General features: G+C 40.9%; 1 protein-coding gene across 2 annotated transcripts in view; it reads left to right on the top strand.

Annotated features, from left to right (window-relative positions):
• Positions 1–23,049, top strand: part of LOC140548220 (neural-cadherin) — a 343,076-nt gene that overhangs the window by 295,274 nt on the left and 24,753 nt on the right. Inside the window, exons 29-31 of one of the 2 annotated variants that reach the window (XM_072671671.1) lie at positions 7,405–7,669; positions 12,313–12,493; positions 13,796–14,040. In XM_072671671.1, the coding sequence (XP_072527772.1) occupies positions 7,405–7,669; positions 12,313–12,493; positions 13,796–14,040 (691 nt within the window). Of the gene's footprint in view, positions 1–7,404; positions 7,670–12,312; positions 12,494–13,795; positions 14,041–23,049 lie in introns of those variants that run through there. The other variant, XM_072671672.1, reaches the window with a different exon arrangement.

Here is a 23,049-nt window from a genome sequence, read left to right as displayed (position 1 = left end):
TGTCTCTCACTTTCTGTCTTCCTCTCTCACTGTCTGTCTGTGTCTCTCTTCCCCCCTTCTCTGTCCTTCTCTCCCCCTTCTGTCTCTCTCTGCCTTATCTGTCTGTCTCTTGCCCGGTGTTTCTGTCTTTCTTTCTGTTGATCTATCTGTGTGCTTCTCTGTCCCTGTCTGCCTGTCTGTATCTTTATCTGTCTATCTCTCCATCTGTCTCTCTCTCACCATTCTCTCGTCTGTCTCTCTTTCTCGTGCTCTCTCTCTCTCTCTCTCTCTCTCTCTCTCTCTCTCTCTCTCTCTATTTCTCATGTGTTTCTTCCCTTCTCCCTTGTGTCTCTCTCTGTCTTATCTGTTTGTCTCTCATCCCTTGTATCTCTCTCTCTCTCTCTCTCTCTCTCTCTCTCTCTCTCTCTCTCTCCATTCTCTCCTACTGTCTCTGTGTGTCTCTTTCTCTTATTCTTCATCCGACTCTTCCCCCTTTCCCTCTCTCCTTTGCTAATTGTGTCTCTCTCTGTCCTGTCTGTCTCTCGCCACTTAAATCTCTATGTATTCTTCTCTGTCCTTCTTTTTGCCTGCCTGTCTGTCTCATTATCCCTCTCTCTCTCTCTCTCTCTCTCTCTCTTTCTCTCTCTCTCTCTTTCTCTCTCTCTCTCACACATGTTGATTTATTTGCGGGCAGCATTAGGATTGTCTTTCCGACAGGCAGTGAGATATCGTATATTCTCTCCAGTGGCAGCTACAGATTTCATTACCGCTCCACAATGTGACTCATGTGAAGCTTCTCCGTCTCCTTTTTCTCTTTTATTAAGCATCCTGCCGCGATGCTGCGGGCGATAGTGCTCTCATCATATATGCAGAAAGGGCCTTCTCTCCTACTGCTCTGCTGTCAATTACCCCGGCAACTCTGCTAATTGATGCGATGCGCCGCCGCCTATTTAGCGTTCGCTGATCTATTGGATTATACCGCAGAGGCTCAGCAGGTAATTCCAGCAAGGTGCAGTAGCATTACTCATGCCTGAATCAAGATGAGGCAAAACAAATAGCGAAACAGGGGGCTTTTTGTTGATGCTGATGGTGCATGCTGGGACCTGAGATGTGAGTATTGTGAGTATTGAAATGTTGTTGATGTCGAGCCTCCAGATTTACGAGGATAGACGAGGAAGCTGAAACGTGTCTGAGTTTGAGCCCAAACACCTTTTGTCGTTTTAATGGTTCATTAATCTGCATGGTTTGGGGTCAGGTTGCATCAGGTTGTGTTTAGAAACAACAAAGTTAATGAAAAAGTATTTGCTGATACTTTTGAAATACTCTTCAACACTTCATGGCCCTCATGTTCTGAATTGAGCTTTATCTAAATGATAATTTTCTTGTTGATCTTTATTTCTTGTTCAGATTGACTGCTATAAGCACACAACTTAAGTTTCTTTATAAACATGAGCCTACTGGCACCATACAAAATTCCAGGCATGGGCTAAAGGGGTATAAAGCCCCCCAGCATTGAGCTGTGGAGCAGTGGAAGAACTGTGTTCTCTGGAATGACAGTGCTCAATCCAACACTTTTTCATGAGTTGGGGGGTGTTGGGGATGAAGTGGTGTGGTGATCATTCAACATCCTAACACAGAATGCAATCAAATCCTCACAGCAAATTTAAAATAAAGCCATGCCTGGACTGTAGAGACAGTTACTCCAACAAAAGCAGTATATACTGTTTTTAATACCCTTGATTTCAGAGGAAACTGTTAATAAGCAGATGTCCCAATACTTTTGTCCATATAGTATTGCATACTAAACACCCAGTAAACTTTGGATTGAAGAAACAGAAGAGAAATGTGATAAAATATGGCTTAGGAGGGTCATTTCCAATGACCACCGTCAAACTGGAGGGGTTAGCCATAACATTGGCTTCCTCTGAGAATCATGAAACCAGCACCAACGACTTCTTTATGAGCTGCTGCTAATACAATGCCATACGCTTGGAGGAAAACACTAACTGCCATTACTAACCATACAGTAGACGCCTGTACTGGCTAGCACTATGCAGAGTGATGGTGGAAAGGGAGGACAACCCTACCCACCTAGAAAGCATGAGGCCAGTTATGCTCTTTTGGACTCCCATCAACAGTTGGCTGTGGCATCACCTGAGATTAAAGCTGCAATCTCCAATCTCTGGCCAATGTTTCAACAGTTGTAAAAAACACATCAGCCTTGGGATTAGTGAGGGCGTTGACGGGCTAGTCCTTGTACATTATTTACTGTCTGCCCTCATAAGCAAGATAAACTCTGGAGAACACCAATCCGTGTCTTCCTTGAGAGCAGGTTTTGCCTCAGTAATGAAGAATCCCAAATCGAAGCCTGGAATGTTCAAAGTCGACCCAGGAGTCTTATATCTGACTCATAGCAGCAGGTATCAAACTTCCATAAGCCACTGAACCGTGATCCACTGGCCTCATTATAGCCCCTGCACCTGTTTACACAGTGACCCCATCCGTGTAGCCTGTGGTTGGTGTACCTGCCTCTCGCTGCTACGTGCAGGGAAGCTACATGGGCTGTAGCTGAGGATAGGGGGTGTCAGTGGGGTTCAGTGAAGCTGGTGGTTCACGGCTGGAACGATCCAGATGAGCCCTCCACCACCCAGGGTGAGAGAGCAAGCACACGCCACTTCATCTTTAATTGAGGGGAAAATCGGGACCCTCAGGAGCACGTGGTGAGCCTGGTAAAAAAAAAAAAGAAAAAAAAAGAAAAAGCAAGCCTTCGTGCTGAGGGCTGGATATGATATATATATTAATGCTATAATTAATAGTTCATTAGCAGACCTTGAAGTTGGAACCCCCGCTCTGCAGACAGAGCCCAGAGGAAGGCTGACAAAAGCTTGTTTGTGTGTTTTCTCACGCCTGCTCGCAACAGGAAAGGCGAGCAGCGAGGGTGAGAGAGAAGGAAAGAGTGGGAAGAGGTGAGGAGTTCAGCAAGGTCGGCCTTGTTTATTTTTATTGTTGCTTCATGGCTGAAGCCTTTCATTAGTCTGTTTTATTTTAATGCAAGAAAACCTAAATGCCTCCCGGCTCGGCTGCATTGTTTGGCTCTGCTGCTCACGTCACGTCATGACAAAAAGGCCAGGGTTTTAAACGCAGCAGCTAAATTATGCTCGCTGGGACTCGTGCGAGAAGGCTAGTGAAACAGGAATGAAGGCTGAGCCACACTTAAAGAGATGCCCTAATAAATAACAAACACACACACACACACACACATTCACACATACTGTACACATGCACACATACACAGTTACACACCTTTTTTCTTTGTCGTAATAAGAGGTCGTCTGAAGAGTGAACTCCTGTCGAAATCACTTGTTTCTGGAAATGGTCAGAAGACTGAGTTTCCAGGGCTGACCGTAGGTTTTACTACAGCACTTAAACTTTAATGGCTTCTCGGATACACAACATCGATATTGACTGAACCTGGCTCACATCCAGCATTTACTGCAAATGTTGACAAAAAATGACAGTCAGAAGTTGGCCAGATTGGGCTAATAATAATTATTATAAGAATGATTATCTGCATTATTCTTATTATACCATATTTCCTAAAACAGCTGCCTTCCAGGTAGCAGTCAATCCAGCCCCAACCTTGATGACATCCAGCTTTTACCTCTGGCCCACATCCATTACATTTTATCACTTTACTTGAATGGTCCGTTGTAGATGCTCACCTGACATTCAGCTAGCTGCTTTAGGGTTGGATTTAAGGTTTAGGTTAAGGTTGGAGTTAGGGTTAGGATTTAAGGTTAATTCAAGGCTAAGTTTAAGGCTAAGTGTAAGGTTAAGGTTAGGTATAGGGTTAGGTGCAGGGTTACATTCAATAGACAGTAATTTACATTCAACTTAGACTTCAGTTGCATTTCATACAGTAGATATTCAGTTGAATGCTATCTGGCCCATATCCACATGAATGTTGTCCAGATATGGTAAACAGTAGCATTAAACAAAATAACAATAATATATCATTGTATTTTTTTATTCCTATGAAAATTGAATAATTGGAATTATTGTAATATTGTATTTTTAACAAAGCATTCTGATGACCACCTTCAATCCACTGCACTTTAAGTTTTCTTGCACTTTGACTTTTTGTAGAGAATGTACTTCTGAAATTGTACATGCACAATAGCTCTTCAACTACAAAGACTATCATAGTCAGTGCCTTAATGTAAGACCAAGGGGAGTATATAATAAGTATCAGTTTTTACACTTATTATACATGTCCAAAGCATATGTAGATAAAATACAGCTGAATTAGAAAAGTTGCTTCTCCCTAAGTAACATAATACATTTGAGACTAAATAACAACTAGTAGTTTTGACCCTTAGACTAGTATTTAAAAGACCTGATCAGTGTATCTGGCCTTCATTTAAAAAAAGTTTTGCAGCTATTTACATTTTAATATATTCAACTTTTGATATGTTGCATAAATCTATTTTGTGTAAATGTAGTGTATATGGTGTGTATATTCTTTACTTTGCATATTTTATATATTCTATTACTTATTTTATTTTTATGTGACAAAAGTTTGAACTTGAACTTCTACTTACATTGAAATAGTTGCATTTTTGCATTTTTCTTTAAACCATTAAGAATGTAATTATGTGTTTTTGTAATTAGCTATGTGAGCAGTTATGAAATGATCTGCATTCATATTTGTTTACATTCAATAACAATAATAATAAGTTAGATGATTTGAGCTTTTCCAATCTACACGAGGCAAAAATATAAACAACTTTTTTTCCTAGAAGACCAGACTGAATGCACAACGAGACGTTAATAAAATATCTCCTTTTCTGCTTACAAACACAAACGTAGTATCGATCGAATAGCTAACAATCTGGACTCTCCATTGCATTTCTCTGCAAATGAGCTCAGAATAAGAAGTAACTAATGGCAAATTACTCCTTGCTTTTATTGTCACTGGCAATTTGTCTATTTAGGTTGTGTGAACATTTTTTTATGGTCTCCTGTGGCAACTCAGTGGGAGAGCAATGGAAAATTTAGCAGGTAGCAGAAGGTAGCAAAACCATTCATAGAAATTAGAGTCTTGAACAATATATACATTTCCTGATACATGGGCTGAATGAATGGGCATTTTACAGTGTTATCCAGTAGAGGGTAGGGAGTAATGTTTTGCCAACTAAAGGGGGCTTTATGCTGCTGAATGTAAAGGCAGTTGGACTCAACAGCAATCTAATGTTTCACTGAGATGGTGAATCTGACTACACTGGGACATTGACTATGACATTTACATTGGTTGATTGTTTCATCTTGTAAAGCGACACATTTTACATTCAGAGTAAGAAATTCAGAAATTGACCTATAGTGACAAAAAAGACTACAAGGGAATCCTGTCAAAACCAACATTACTGTAACAAAGAAAGAACTACAAAACTGTAAAATGTCATTTTATTATTTTAATCTTCACATAAACCTAATCCTCACCTAACCTTAACCTACAACTTAATCTTCACCTAAAAATAATCTTTAATCTACATCTGAATCTACATCTTAACCTACACCTTAATCTTCAACTCAACCTTAACCTAACCTTAACCTACACCTTAATTGTCCCTTAAACCTAATCCTCACCTAACCTTGACCTGCAACTTACTTTTTACCTAAACCCAATCCTCACCTAACCTTAACCTGCAACTTCATCTTTACCTAAACCTAATCTTAACTTAACCTTTACATGTTAATCTACATCCTAACCTACACCTTAATCTTCACCTAAACCTAATTCTAATTTAACCTTAACCTATACCTTAATTTACACCTAAACTTAATCCTAACCTAACCTTAAACTAACCTTAATCTACCCCATAATCTTCATCTAAATCTAATCCTAACCTAACCCAAAAACACCGCAATCTATTTCTTAACTTAAACCTATTCATAACCTAACCTTAACCTAGTCCTTAATCTACATCTAAACCTATACCTTAATCTTTACCTAAACCTAATCCTAACCTAACCATAATCTACACCATAATCTACTTCTTAACTTAAACCTAATCTTATCCTAACCTTAACCTACACCTTAATCAGCATCTTAATCTACACCTAAACTTAATCTTAATCTAACCTGAACCTCATGCTTATACTACACCTTGACCTACACAGTCCAGTCATTTTTGTTTTTCCCAAGAAGTTCATAAACAGCAGGGCTTTCCCGAACACGATCTCTGAGTGCTGTTTTAGCAGTTCTTCTTCATGCATGTGTGTGTTTGTGTGTACAGCACTACTAGTGGACGCTTAGAAAAAAAAAAAGAAAACACCAAATAGGTTACATTTTTGGACTGAAAGGATCGATCTATATGGTCGTTTGTATGTGTGTTGGTTGCTCTAGATGATTAGATTAGACAGCTTTTGCATAGTAAACTTGATCGTTTGTGATATTATTGATTTGTTTGGCCTGTTTTTCCAGTGTCATCACATGAGACAAATAGCTGTGATGAAGTCCACTTACCTTCTAGAATACTGACTTCTAAAGACCTGAGTCCACTGACAAAGACAAATGAACGTGAACCAACATAAACATTTGTTTGATTGTGGAAAAAAATCTAAAATGATTGGTTCTCTGTTCTCGCTGATTCGTTTGGGTTGCGTGTGTTTTTTTTTTGTTTGTTTTTTTCTGGACCTTCTACACAATGACCTCCACAAACACTGGAGCATACATGTTCACAGGTTTGTGTTTCCAGGCCCAAAGGGGTTTATTTAGATTATGCCACCTACACACTTTGATCCAGTCAGTCTGTGATGTCATAATGAACATCTGTGGTGTCATGATGGAAGTCCGTGATATCATAATGAAAGTCTGTGATGTCATAATGAGAGAATTATTTGATGTCAGTTGAAGGCAGTTTGCTCTGAACAGCTACAGTTCAAACGAAAGCAGGCAGACGGACCCGCAGAAGGCCAACAGGGAGTGTGTCTTGTGGCGTGAGCCGACAGTGGCAGCCTAAATTGACAGTGTATTGAATTCCCTGGTCCCAGTGTTTCCAATTAAAGAGGTGGTATGTTTAATTCTGTTAGTGTGTGGCAGGGTCTTATCAGATCCCTTCCCCTGTCTGATTACAGCCGTCTCTGATGGCTTCCTGCCGCAGTGCACGCTCAGCCTCTTTTCTCCATCTTTCTTTACTGTTCCTTTCTCTCTCTTTCATCACATCTCTCTCTCTCTTTTTCCCTCTCTCTCTCTTCATCACTAAGAGAACCTCCTTATCAGCCCAGTGTAACTGTGGCTTGAGCTGTTTACTTTCTACACTGCTTGTAGGTAACAGCTACAGATAGATACGCTCACTGGAAACATTTAAATGTGTTTAACACTCTCTCTCTCTCTCTCTCTCTCTCTCTCTCTCTCATGTTCAGATATTTCAGGGGCTGTTAACTGTCTTCTACAACCTCGGTGATGGAGACTTCAACCTTACCATTCCCTCTCATCGCCTAGACAACGGCGAATGGCACGAAGTGTACCTAGATCGACACGACAACGAGATGACCCTGCGAGTGGACGGCGGTGGCGGGCGGCGGGAGGTCACCGGGTCGCCTGGGAGGAGCCGTGAGATTGTCATTGACCCTGCAATGGTCATGCTGGGAAATTCTTTCCCCATCGCACACAACAAGAGCTTTCAAGGTACATCTTGACTCACCTCACAGTAAAGACCAAGTAAGGTCAGGCATGGCTAAAGCAGTTTGGTCTCAGTCTCAGATGCTCCTCACAGAGTTACACAGGCCACAGGGAACACTGAGTTCCCAGTTTATTGAAAACACCCACCATATAAGTGCATTTCATAGGTTTACCATTTCTGACTGTAGCCCATCTGTGGCTGCACAATTGATTAGCCTCATCCATCAGAGAAAATGGACTATGATCAGACCCTGGTAGCAGACCAGATATTGCTTAAAAGGTGGGTTATTCTTATCATAACCGTGACGCTGACATAGTAGTGGCATGGGAGCGTGCTCTTTGTATAGTACTGTGTACAATACTGTCTATATCTGTGTAGTACTCTCAAGTACTCTCAGTAGGGATGCGGTACTCTCAGCATTCTCTGTATCAGTGCAGTACTCTCAGTACTCTCTCTATCAATGCAGTCAGTACTCTCTAAGCACTCTCAAAACTCTCTGCAGTACTCTCAGTATTAACAGTACTTTCTGTACCAATGCAATACTCTCAGTACTCTCTGTATCAATGCAATACTCTCAATACTCTCTGTTTTGATACAGTACTCTTAGTATTCTTAGCACTCTCTGTATCATATTCTCAGTACTTGCAGTACTGTCCATAGTGATGCAGTACTCTCAGTACAATCTGTATCAATGCAGTACTCTCAGTACAATCTGTATCAATGCAGTACTCTCAGTACTTGCAGTACTCTCTGTTTTGACACAGTGTTTTCAAGGTACATCTTGACCCACCTCACAGTAAAGTCCAAGTAAGGTCAGGCATGGCCCAAAGATTCAGTGGCTAACAAAAGCAAGCACATTATAAGAAAGAGGTGGGTTCACACTACACTCATCACTTTGAGCCCTAGGTTTAATATTCAGTTATTCGTCCTAGATCATTCTGAATTGTTTGGTACCTGTGTTTTGTGGAGTCCCACTGGGTTCTGTTTTAGGGTTTGCTGCTAATTGTGGCATTGATGTAGTTATGAGAGTGAAAGAACTGTGTAGATGTACACAGAGGGGTTTAAGGGGTTATTTGACTCAACAATTGCGGAACCCTTTCTGGTCATATATAAAACCAAGTCCATGGTTTTTGAGTTTTCTAGAATTGCGAAGAAACAGGCAAAGGTTTTCTACTAAAGAACCATTTTCTTGATACTGTATTGATAGATCCCTTAATCCATGTTCACAGATCTTGTTTCGGCATTATAACATGTCACGTATCTGGACGCTCTGTATACGTATTTTTAAGACAAGTCTAAGCACGAGATTGGAATGTGTTCGGAGCGAGTTTTCCTGATCCCATGGTAGCTGAGCATGCATTGTGATGGGATCTAAGTCAGCTTGTCTACGCTCATGGTCTAATTGTTGCAGTAATATTGTTCCCTATCAGTTTGTTAAAGGCTTTAGCTTGGGTACTCAAACGCAGGCTTATAAACCCAAAGGTTGGAAAGCAATTTGTGCTGCCTGTGAAGGACAGTACACGGTACACTCTCACCACTGCTGGCAACGATTTTAATTTATCTTTTGACTGTGCTTTGTCTGCTAAGCCAAACCTACATTACATTACAGCTTTTCCCTTTTCTTTCTTGGTTGCTCAGAAAAAAGGCCTGGAAGGCTCAGTTTTATGAATTCAGCTGACATGTTTTACAAAGCATTAAACACAGTGTAGCATGTAGAGGCTACGCCTGCAGTGGAAATGGTAAAAATGTCATTATTGCGTGGGAATCTGATTAATATCTGTATGCAGAAGCTCCATAAGAAAAGTAATAAAAATGTAAACGTGCTTTGTTTTAATTGGATGATGGTACAGTCAGCACAATGTCATGCCACCCATAAGGAAAAATATTGATAAATGGCTATATATATATATATATATATATATATATATATATATATATATATATATATATACTGCAAAAGTATTTCTCAGCCCTGGTTCTGGAGGCCTACTGCCCTGCACATGTCTTAGTGTTTTTACTGCTCCCCACACACCTGATCCACCTAATCAGCTGATTAACAGCCCCTTAGTGAGTTCAAGTGGCTGTGTTAAAGCTGGGAAAGCTGTAAAATGTGCTAGGAACTGTGCCTTGAGGAAACATTGTATTAGAATATATAGAACATGTATTTATTACGTATTGAAATATATGTGACATTAATGCCAACTTATTTGAAATTGGCCATTTTCAGATATGAAACATAACAGATACAAAACACAGCATCTACCATCAGTTTGCAAGGAAGAAACCATTGCTGTCAAGAAAAACATAGGGAACGTTTTTTCCAGAGAACATCTGAACAAGGACCAGGAAAAATACATGCAGATTCCGACATGTGAAACCATTAAGATGTGAAGACCTTTGTCGCTTTTAAATATATTTGAACATACAGATATTTGATCTTCATTTGAACAATACTAAGAAATGAAGAACATATAGCTAAACAAATCATTTGTTTAAATGTAATTACTAGAAATGTAATTAGGAGTTAGCTGCTAGGTAGATTTTCCCTTTTTTTGTCTACAATTAGAAGCAGATGATTAAAACATGGTAAGAGAGCATTCTGGATGAGCCTGTCTTATTTAAACCTCAGATATTTCTTTTTTTGTTGCTTTTACTCTTTATTGATGTTGAAATGAGTGAGATAACCAAGACCAGGCCTCTCTGAGGCCTTCAGAAAGAATCTTATGGATGTAGATGAGTCTGGGAATGGATTTTAAAATATCTCATAACACTTCAAAATCTGCCCTTCCACTGTCCACTAAATCATTTACAAGTGGAGAGCATTTTTAAAAATAACAGCATGGCCAGGTCAGGCCATCCTTGCAGGTTCAGCCCAAGAGCAGACCTCAGGATGTGTAAAGAAGCTTCCAACAGTCTCCAACAGTCCTACTATGTCAAAAAAAGAAATGCCATCACAGGACCTACAGGTAGCTCCCGTCACAGCTGATGTCAAAACACAGCATCTACCATTAGAAAGAGACCCTTGTTTGATTGTAATGGGTGGTGTGCAAGGAGGAAACCCTTGCTGTCAAGAAAAACTTTGCCAGGGAACATCTAGACAAAGCCCAAGACCAGACAATGTATGTTAAAAAAAGTTTTCACATGTCTGTATAAATGTAAATATATGCCAGTCCTACATATGCAAAATTTGTGCATGCATAGCCATATATCAGATTTCCTTATGGCCAGAAAGAGTAATAAGTCATGTAGTGCCTTTGCTCGACTTTCACGCTGCTCAGTTATTAGTTACTGTGCTCAATCACTCACGCTTGCTTTGAAATGCGCTGACATTTTGGCCACTGCAGCTAAATGTACGTCGATATAGAGGCTAAGCCCAAGCTTTTAACAGCTTACCCGGGGCAGGAGTTCTCCAACAGCGTGCTAGAAAGAACGCATAGCGCGTTATGAATTCATACTTTAATCCCCCACCCCTGTCTGATTACACTATATTGTATTGGCAGCAATGAAAGATTAATAATGGAGATTAATACATAATGGTCCCAAATGCACCTTCGCTGTAGAGGGGGAAGAGCACGAACCCGTGGAATGTCTGGCATGAAATGGACGAGGGAAGAGGTGATGAAATGACATGTGACGTGAAGGATGGAGTGAGAAGAAAGGATGAGAGCAGGATGAGTGCTCCCCCAGGGCCGACTGCTTGCAGTCAGACAGCCTAGCCTCGGGCAGAAACATCCGCCGTGTGTGTTCAATAAGTGGACTTTAAAAGCAACTTTTTCTAAAGCGGAGGACATGGCACGGCATGGCGTGTCTGTGTGTGTAATGTAATGGAGCACTGGGGAAAACTATATAATAGTTAACGGACTGCTTTTAACTCCTAATAACACTAACCGGTTGTAGGCGAAGAAGATACACTGCATTGACAAAAGTATTGGGACACCTGCTGATTTAGTGGCGGTACTAGTACAGCGATAAACAGTGTACATAGCACAATACCGGCCAATGTAAAGTGCTACACATAGGGCGGTAGTGGACCATTGAAACCAGTACACAAAGCAGTGACGGACAGTGAACATCAATGTACATAGTGCAGTACTGGACAGTTTACAGCAGTACACAGTCAGGACTAAACAGTGTAAAGCAGTGCACGTAGTGCAGTACTGAATAGTGTAAATCAGTGTAAATAATATGGTACTGAACAGAGGAAATTGGCATATATACTGCTGTTCTCTACAGTGTGAAGCAGTACATGTACTGCAATATTGAACAGTGTGAAGCAGTACATGTAGTGCAGTACTGAACAGTGTAAACAGTATATATAATGCAATATTGCAATAATGGGCAGTGTAAATTAGCGTACATAGTACCATATTTGGAGTGTGAATCAGTGTAAATCTGTACACAGTGCATTACAGGGCAGATAGCATCAGAAGATAGTTATAAGTTGTATTAAACAAATGTATCCTATTATTGTTGTAGTAATGTGTTACAAATGTGGTGTTCAGACCTGCAAGGCTCACAGTGATGCAGATAGTAGGCTATGCTTTATAATTACCACCCAGCATGGTTACTGCATACTGCATAAATAATAACATTGCAACAATCCAGAGTTTAACAGCCCGGTACCTTCTGTTGTGTGTGTGTGTACCAGGCTGCATGAGGGATCTGAGGCTGAATGGCCGCTACGTGCCACTGGACGGTCAGTCTAAAGAGGCTGTGTCAGTGGTTAACTCTCAGGGAGTCACTCTGGGCTGCTCCTCAGACTCCTGCAGGAGAAACCAGTGCACACCTCCGTTCACCTGCATCGACCTGTGGAGGATCCACGAGTGCAGGTATACACACTCACACTCACACACACCACAGATGCAGTCTCTATGATATCCAAACCTTGTCCTTTTGTTCTGTTGTATTTTTATGTATTTCGTGATATCTGACATAATTTGAAAACGGCAGCTGTGCAAACATTTCCAGATGAACAGACCAAAAAAAAAAAAAAAAGAAATCCGGAACGACTCAGAATCAAATCCAACTACATTAATGTACATTAAATGTCAAGACCATTTCTCCATCTTCCGTAAAGCTCCCATATCAGACACACGAGACTTCACATTGGTTTCGTTTCTGCCTCCTGTCTCCAACTGTCTTTTAAGTCACTCACACTCTCTTTCTCTCTCACACACACACAGTCGCTCTGCGGGGGGCCTCCTCAGCCTTGCTTTAGATGCATCCGGACCCTCTGGGGCTGTGTGTAAAATTTGCGAGTATCAAACTGTGACAGGCATCTAACCCCTCTTCTTTCACTGCCAGTTAGAATTAAATGATGTGTGTGTGTATGTTTGTGTGTAGGTGGATGCCTGTGTGTGTGTGTGTGTGTTCATGTGTGCCTATGTGGGTGGATGCATGCAGTGTGAGAGGACTGTTTTCTTATCTGCTGGGAAAATTCCCTATTCTGCCACTTATCAACCTGGGGACGGGCAGCAGCCCAGCAGGTCATGCATTTCTATGATGGTTATGTGTGTGTGTGTGTGTGTGTGTATATATATATATATATATATATATGTGTGTCTGTGTGTGCATTTCTTTAGCAACAGGCGGAGGCACATTGGTATTTAGCCACCTTTTCATCAGTTTTAAATACTTTGCAGTGCTCCATCTGCTACATAGAGATTAAACCAATCTGTTTCAGTGTCCCATGTCCAGACATTCAGTTGAATCCCTGAGATTTGGACACACTATGGAGGCTTATTTGCTTTGCAAAGGATTGTCACAATGATTTACAAGCACATCGTGACATGGGCATGGGTTTATAGACGGAATTTGACTGTGTTATCCTCCATTAATGTGTGCGATTGAACATTTTCCATATGGTATTAATGTAAGAGAATTGCATATTTTGTCCACGTCGGCCTGTGAGAGTTGGGTTAACCCTTTCTGGGTAAAGTAATTGGGGATAAATCCAACAAATCCCAGTGTTTTATGCAAACAGTCAGTCATATTAGCTTTGTAATCCATGTAAACATAAGCTACTTTTCAGCCTAATGCCCAATAATGCAGTGTGCCAGCCTGTCGTTAATTTTTTCAGAGATTATTAATTCCCTTTCCATCTGTCTGTTTTTTGTCCTGTCCAATCCTAGATGCCCCCCGGGTCACATGGTCAAGGCCAACGCCACGGGCAAGTTCTGTGTGTACACGCTCTGCGCCAGCCGGCCGTGCCACAGAGGCACCTGCGTGGCCCAGTCGCCCTCCAAATTCACGTGCCACTGCCCCGAGGGCTACCGCGGACGGCACTGCGAGGTCACACTGGCCATCTACCGCGATGACGTGGGCCTCAGCTTCAGCTCACTCTTTGCCATATGCATCTGCTTCATGGCGTTGCTAGGTAGCTATGTTCAATACGTCCTGTTCTACCTCTGGTGACGGTCCTGCATGGTCACTGCGCTGCCTGTCTTTCAGTGTGTTTGTGGCTACATTTGCACAGCCGTCAGGTCAGATTCCGGCTTTCCTTTGATAAACTGCATGGGTTTATATAGACCAAAACAGAGCACAGACAGACACAGGTTGGCGTGTTCTTCAGAGTGGATGAGCCACATCCAGAAGCAGCTCATTTTAAGAAGCAGTAAATAAGAACAGAGCAGCCTGAACCAAAGCATTTGCCTTAATGGTACAATCCTGTTTTCAGGGATGTAATGCCAAAGATATTACAGTATGTAATGGATTAGATTTTGATTTTTCCCAGTTTACCAACTCTCAGGTACAGCAATGGGTTAAAATGGGTTAAAAGCAGAGCCTGACAAAGTACCACAGTCTTTAGCAAGTATGAACACTAACATTTACTGCAAAGGCCTTTTAGACTAGAAACCTGTAGCAAATCCATACAGTTTACTGGCTAATTTACCTAATGTAACCTAACTTTAACCTAATAACCGACTATAAATATATACATTCAGCTTTTTTGTCCATATTTTCATCTCACTTACCCACCCAGCGTCTAAGCAGCAGGCGTCAGTAGCTCACTATTAAATTCAATTAAATTAACTGCCGCCTCAGGCTTTCACCCCATGCACCCAAGATGGATTAGACACACATACTGTATATGTCTGTAAACACTGCATTTACTTATTTAGCAGACACTCTTAGCACCATAGTGGTTTACAGTGACAGACAAATGCAGCCTGCAGTATTTTGCTTTGGTAATTATTCAGCAAAGTGTTCAGCAAAACTGTTTTTGTGATGTCACAAATTTTACAATCCTGTTTGTAATGTGGCAAAAAAATGCAATATATAATTATATAATATAATTAATATAGGTCAGTATCCTCTTATTCAGTCTGCAGGAGTGTAGCTCTGGTCATTCTCACTGAAGGTTGCTTTCTGAATGAATTACTAAAGACACAGTAACAAATACTAAGGCAGAAATAGAGGTTAGGACATGAAAATCAGCTCTGACTGTTACAAACCTCATGACAACATTCTGGAAATACATACACTATGTAAAAGAAAGCAACATTTAAAGAGCTGCATGTTGGTGTAAAACAGTTCGTTTTAGCACGTATTTAAACACAAGATTTTAACTAATCCAAAGAGACAGTCATTAATATGTCCACTGCCACTGAATTATCTTATTTCACCATAATAATAAAAAAAATAATAAAAAACATTAAAAATATGCATCGCCATCAGCAGCCGGAGTCTGAGAGCGCACAATTGGCCACGCTCTCTCCCCTTATCACTCTTAAGCCATGTTGGCCAGCACAGGCATCAGTTAGCTGGTGCAGTGGAGCTAGGGACCCGACGCTTCCTCTGAGGCTGTCAACATGCCTGCCGATGTTGCATGGGCAGCAGTTTGACAAGAGGCAGTGTCTGGCTTCACATTTGTGGGAGGAGACATGTGTTAATTCCTTACTCTCCAAGTGGCGGAGTTGGCGGAGAGGGAGTTACGAAGGGCTAGGTTAATTGGCAGTACCAAATTAGAAGAAAAAGGGAAAAATTATACAACAAATAAATACATCAAGCTGTTTTTATGTATTAATGTATCACATGACACTTTTATTTTGGCCCATATATGAGTGCATACTGAACTAAGTACTGATATAATCAATAATCTTCAGATATTTTAACACCATTGGTTTATATGGACCCTCATAGCTGAAATGGTACATGAATGTGCATCAAGCTTGAGTTAAAACTCAGTCACATACAATAGCCGTCTGCTGTGCAGACTCCAAAGAGCATCTGTATTAAATATGTAAGGAAGACAAATCTGGATTTGACTGTCTGACTGTCTGAATGTAGCTTCTATCATCATTCCTTCATTGTCTGTTGCTGAATAGTCACATGATCCCTAATTTGCGCTGTCTGATTGTCACTTCCTCCACTCTGTTGTTCTGTTGATCTCTTTATTTTGGCCTCAGTTCTGCTGTCTGCTCTGTTCATTGTATTGTGCATGTTCTTTGTACCTCACTGTGACTGAGCATGTTCTGTATCTCAGTGCTGTAGTTTTTTTTTCTGTACTGTGGGTGTAGTTGCTTGAAAGTTTTCAGGCATTCCTTCTCAAATGAAATCAGACACAAACGTCAAGCAGAACTATGAGTCTGTCTGGGCCATGGTACTGATAGCACATCCCATACCTCCAAGAAAAGAGAGGTTCTGGTGATGAATGATGTCTTGAACGTCCCTTCATCCGGTCTTCTCCATCATTGCAGGTCAATGCAGGTGAGCTGAGCATTCAGCCAGCGTTCCCACGTCAGCCGAAACCAAACAAAAACCAAGTAATCACTTCCCTCCTCCTGCAGATTACCTTCATGGTAGCATTGTTATGACCTTGATCATTCCCAGCTGCTAAAGCCTTTTGGAAGTGTTAATTACTTGATTTGTAGGCACCAAATGCGCTGTTTACCAAAGCCAGGTTAGAAATGGAGATCAATGCTCTGGGGCTTTGGGGTGGAATTTCAATCGGCCAAAACTCTCCCCACACTGAATCTTAAGTAACGTGGAAAAGTTTGAGTTTTCTTCATCTTTCCCTTCCTTATCTCCTCTTTAGGCCACCTTGTCAATCCAAAAAGGCGATATTAGAACATGAGAACGTGAGCCTTCCCTTCTTATTTCACCCATATTTGGAGATGTACACTGATCAGCCATAACATTAGCACCACCTACCTAATATTGAGTAGGTCCCACTTTGTTCCCTATATACATAACAGATCTGACCAGTCGAGTCCGCAAGACTATGCAAGACCCTCAAAGGTGTCCTGTGGAATCTGGCACATCCTTTAAGTGCTGTAAGTTGGAAGTTGGAGCCCTGTCACTGGTTCCACGATTGACCCAGTCATCGAGCCATCACAGTGTGGTCCTTGTCTTGTCCTTCGATCCTGATGCTTGTCCATTGTCACAAATCATCTCCAAGAACTGACGAGAACTTCACTTACTGCCTAATAAACAGATCCCACCCTTGACAGATACCACTATAGAGGACGATAATCAATGTTTTTTACTTCACCTGTCAGTGGTACTAATGTTATGGCTGGTGTATAGATGTGTTAACTCACATTCTTTAGGACCAGGTTCCACATATTTTTATATATTCTTTCCACCTCTACTGGGGCACCGAACATCTACCCTCTGGGTTCTGCACTTCTGGAAGCTTCTGATCCAGAGGAAAATAGAAGAACATCCACAAGTGCTACAGAGAGTGCACCAGATCACGTTAAACCAGCAGACACATTTGAAGGGCTTATTGTTTTTTTAATGGGTTGACAGTGCCTATGGGTCATAGCAGAGGCTGCATGTATGAAGTGCTCAGGAGAGGAACAGGAAGGAAGGGTTCAAGGCTCTGTATCACCAGCATACACAATGGATGAGGTATTAGCTCAGTAAAGCTCAGATATTTTCATGGGAGTCAGGCAGGCAGACCTATAGAAACAGCAGAATGATCCTCTGTGTGTATGTGTGTGTGTGTGTGTGTGTGTGTTTGTGCGCTGCTGTGTGACACTCTGACTGGCCGATGAAGAGCGTGTTCCTCTTTTCCTTTTCCGCGCACCGCTGGCTCGCCTCGGGCCATCTTTGGCATGTGGCCCTCGGCATTCTGGGAGGATCTGAGCAGTGATAAGAGAGAGAGTTTTTATTCAAGAGGGATTTACTGTAGTGCTTCTCAAGTGAGCAATAAAGTGCTAGCCAGAGTGTCTCCCCAGGTTCTAGGAAAAAAAGGGCTCGTGCCTCTTTCACAGCACTAAGAAACTGCATTTATTAATTGAGTTTGCTCATAGCAGCCATCGTTTGGGTTTTTTAATGTCCTAATTGAGCAGCAAACAAATGTCTTGGAGGAAAGACGTTGACATAAGTGTAATAATCATAGGGAATATATTACATGTACTTATTCACTTATTAATTTATTTGCACTGTACTAGCCAAGAACTGAAGAATGCATGGACGCCAGGGTTCATTCCCTTCCGTTCTGTAGAAATGAAGCCATAATTGTTCACCATATTGTCAAATTTGCAACCAGAGTCTGAGCAGTGTAGACCAGAGATGGAGCCAGACTCACCTATTTATTTGGTAAGCCCGCCCCCATCTCTCAGACATATCTCAGACTACCTTCATTGAGCTTGGGGTGCAGCCTAGCAGATTTTTCCACTGGGTAGCAAGTAGCTCCAGTAAGTGTAACAACTGAACAGTATAAGTGCAGTTTGTGTATTTTATAGAGAAACATTTACTGTTTGCTCTGTTTACCGCTGGGATGAACAGAACCACTGCGATCCAGTGTAACGTCCAAGCTGCAGCATGCACTGGTGACAATTAAAAGATGGAAAAGTCATGTTTTAATCAGTATTTGGAATCGGTCCAGACCAGAAAATAAATTTGGCAAGAGTGCTGGCCAAGACCAAGTACAAAAACTACAGAGTCCAGCTACTCTATTTGTAATGAACAGAAAGGGTGCGTTGCAGGTCCTGCAAATGGTCTGTTCCAGCCAAGGCTGTCAATCACTTAATTCCTGTGTGTAGCCCCACCTTCTCATGATGTAGCAGAATAAAAACAGATAATAAATAAATAAATAAATAAATAAATAAAAAATAAGATAAAAAATAAAAACGAACTGTTGGGAATAGACACTGGAGATGAAAAGGCAGTTTACAGGAAAAAAAAAAAGAGATGGAAAATGGGCTGTTTTGTCATTTAAATATATGAGAAAGAGCAGAGCTACATGCCATACTGCGACCAGCCAGCAGAGGCGCTAGACCTGTTTAGACATTGTGCTGTCCATGTTGTCTACAGTCATTGGTAATAGCCTAATAGGCTCTTCCAGGGACTGGTTGTAAGTTCAAATCTTTACTCAAGCAGTCGCTGTAAAACTACACAGTAAGAAATGTTTTCAATGTCATGTAAAAACCTCAGGAAAAAAGACTTCTTAATGTTCAAAAGAAGTCAAAAAGAAACATTTTATTCCAAGTCATTTTGGAACATTTCTATTGGTCCACTCACCATGAAACTTTGTAAAGAACAACTGCCGGATTTACATTATTTTAAAAAGTGAAAATGGCCAGATGGAGAAAGGACGGTTCTTGTGTGACAGTGACAATATGTTGTCTTAATGTCTTAATGTAAAGGTTTCAGCTCTATGTGCTTCAGCTAGAATAGATAAACCAGCTTGTGAAGGACAGCTGCTCCCCAAATAACCAAAAAACATCAACATCCAACAACATCTAATCTTACTGGTCACACTGAGTTGAATGTCCTAAAATACTGCTGGAATCAAAACAATATGTGCTTTGGCACAATAAACACTGGGCTAATTTTGAGCTTTAATTTTAAGAGCTTTAATTCAGTATCCACTATAAATGATTCAGTATCTACTATAAATGATCAAGTCTCTACTCTAAATGATAGTCTATACTATACATGATTCACTCAGTACTTTAAATGATTCAGTCTACTATAAATGATTCTGTCAACTATAAATGATTCAGTACCTACTATAAATGATTCAGGATCTATAATAAATTATTTAGTAACTACTCTAAATGATTCAGTCTGCTATAAATGATTCAGTACCTGCTATAAATTATTCTATACCTACTATAAATTATTCAGGATCTATAATAAGTTATTTAGTAACTACTAGTAACTACTCTAAATGATTCAGTCTACTTTAAATGATTCAGTACCTACTATAAATAATTCTATACCTACTATAAATGATTCAGTATCTATTATAAATGATTTAGTAACTACTATAAATGTTTCAATGTCTATTATAGATTATTAGGTCTCTACTATAAATGATTGGCTCTATTATACATGATTCAGACTCACCTATGACTGTTTATTATTAATTTTTCTGTCTCAATGAAGACTGATTTGGTCTCTACTACAAATTATTCAATCTCTATTATAAATGCTTGTCTTTTCGACCAATGACTCGTCAACTAATATAAACGATTCAGTCTCTATTATAAATTATTTATTCTCTACTACAAATGATTCAGTATCTACTATACATGACTCAGTCTCTTTCATAAATTATTTAGTAATTACTATAAATGATTCAGTGTCTATAATGAATTATTCTATAACTGCTATAAACGACTCAGTGACTGCTACGAATGATTCTGTATCTTCTGTAGTTTGAGGGTGAGAATGATTGGCCCACATACAGACCAGTAGGGTTTAAAGTGTCAAATACATACTTGAGTCTGACGCTGTCTGAACGAAGCCAAATTGGCTTTATGTGCACCTTTTGTTCCAGTTTTGGAGTCATAGCTTGTTGGCGAGAACTACAAAAGCTATCACACTAACAAAACATCATTGGACAATTGAGTGTGCATGGAGGCTATCCAACCTACCCAAAGAGAGAGCAGGGCCTATTACGTTGTCTTGAATGGCTGCGACATCACTAGAGCTCGAACCACAAAAAATATATAGATTTTTTATAGGAGTTAGAATTTTTTTTTCAGGAGTTAATATAACGTGTCATTAACTACAGTAGTTATAATGATTAGATATAATTTTCTTTGAAATTATGTTTACCTATTCACTGAATTGCTCTGTAAGTTCACTTTTTCAAAAAGTGGCTGCAAGTACAAATGTGTCACCCTTTTTCAGAGTGCAAGGATCATTTTAATAACTCAAAAGCTTTAAATTCCTGAAATACATTGACCTTTTGAATGAGTTAGGTTCAGAGATATGAAAAGAAAAGACCTTAATGAGGAACTGGACTTACAAAGAGGCTCCTGCTGTTTTCCAGTGCACGCCTAGCTTTTTGTAGGCCACGTCTGTACGGAGGACTCAAGCGAGAAAGATATTTTGGGCTTGCATGTGGCAGCTACGGCCTCTAGGAAGATATTATTTGGTCGGAGGCCTCATGCCGTACGAGTGTGTGTGCTTGTGTGCTGAATGGCAGTCGAAAGCAGGGTCCATGCTGACTCAGAGCTCAGCATGAAATCGGTAGATGAAGTTGAGCGGACCAGAGGGTTCAAATCAGAGCCCCTGCTCCCCAGCTCCAGGAAACCCCTTACGTAAACGCTGACTCACCGCCTGACCGCTGCGTCCGTCTCCTCTGCAGCGCAGAAACGGAGCCAAAGCACAGTGGTGTAAAACACAGCGCCTCATCATAACGCAGTAACCAATCACCAGCGGAGCATAGCGTGGCATTTTTCTGGAACACCTCAGGGTGACATGTTCTAAAGGTGAAACGGTTCATTATGTCTAATTCTGTCCAAAGTGTCAGGAAGCATAGGAACCACTTAGGTTTTCCACAAATTAGACCGGCAGGCAGGATGCGCTTCTTGGGAAACAGTGTTACATGTTAAGTCGCAGCTTTGGAACGGGCCCTCCCGTTTGCTGAAGGGGAGCACAAGCCAGTCATCGTCTTACAGCATCAATCAAATAAACACAGAGTCATGCTGAGCGGTAATTTGCTGCCTTTATCCTGTCACGCGTGCTCTGAACAAGCAATCAGCATTGACTGGCTTCACCTCCACTGCGATGTTTTACCATATTCAGAGGTGGTGGTGACTGGGAAGCTGCTGAGATGTCAGTGCAGCAAATTAGGGAATCAATGGCTCAGATTAGTGTAGATCATTATTACACTATTCACTCCAAGTCTGAAACTCTCTGGCTTGTCATTCCACCCACTTCCCTTTTCATTTGTGTGGTTTGATATTTGTTTATTTATTTGTTTGTTTGTCTGTCTGTCTGTCTGTCTGTTTGTTTGTTTGTCTGTCTGTATAATCTACATACACTAATGTCTGTATATACTGTAGTGAATTTCATTTGTTGGAGCTGATCTGCCTACCCATGCTTCACCCACCAGTGTTGCCAGGCTGGACAAGTTTACCTTTTTCCTGTACTGTCAGAAATCATTCAAACGTCTGAGAAGCCGACCATTTATATAATATATATAATAATAACAATGACAAACCTCTCAGCCAGTCACAACATATATATGTACAAACGTCATACACCACCTGCCTAACATTGAGCAGGTCTCCCTTGTGCTGCTACAACAGATCTGAGCATGCGAGGCATGGACTCCACAAGACCTCTGAAGGTATCCTGTGGTATGTGGCACCAAGACATTAGCAGCAGATCCTTTAAGTCCTGTACGTTGTAAGGTAGGGCCTCCATGAATTGCATCAATGAGCCTTAGGTCGCCGGTTCACTGGTTGTAGTTTCCTGGACAGCTTTTGGTAGGTACTGACCACTGCATACCAGAAAAAAACCCACAAGACCTACCTGATGTTTTAGAGATGTTCTGACCCAGTTGTTTAGCCTTCAAGAAACAGACTGCTCACTTGCTGCCTAATATATATCCGCCTCTTGACAGTTGCCACTGTAGATGAAGAACCGCTCTTTCGAATACAGCAGATAGATCAGCAAGGAGCAGTAAGGAATACTGAACTATTAGGATACCAGAGGTCACGAGTTCAGATACACTGCTGATCATCTAGAGGGGGGAGTTGTTTTAACCTCCTTGGAAGACCACACTCACAGCTCAACATCCATACTGTTAGCAAGGCCCTTAGGTAAGCTAAGCTTCATCTGGTTTACTGTATTCCCCATGTAGAAGGGACATGTGGAGGTTGAGTAATTGAATTTTACCATGATACGAAATCTCTATTCTACTCTCATCTATTGAGATGGGAGTGGCTACTCGACTTACGCACTGCCGTTAAACGTGATCATATACTCCACATACACTAACAATGAATTTTGTGTGTGAAATTAGCAGCTACATGTTCATAACACTCTATGTAGGCTAAAGGTTACGCTATACAATGACTTGCCTAAAGCTGCCTGTAGCATTGCATCTCTGAGGAGTCCTGAAGAGGCTCGTCTCTTGGGTTGCCACAGATTCAGATGACCCGAGGTTTCCTTTCTTTCCATACACAACAAA

The sequence above is a fragment of the Salminus brasiliensis genome, chromosome 25 (assembly GCF_030463535.1).
Source record: "Salminus brasiliensis chromosome 25, fSalBra1.hap2, whole genome shotgun sequence".
Lineage (NCBI taxonomy): Eukaryota > Metazoa > Chordata > Actinopteri > Characiformes > Bryconidae > Salminus > Salminus brasiliensis.
The sequence above is the reverse complement of the archived record's forward strand: the minus strand, read 5'-3'. Positions and strand labels throughout refer to the sequence as shown.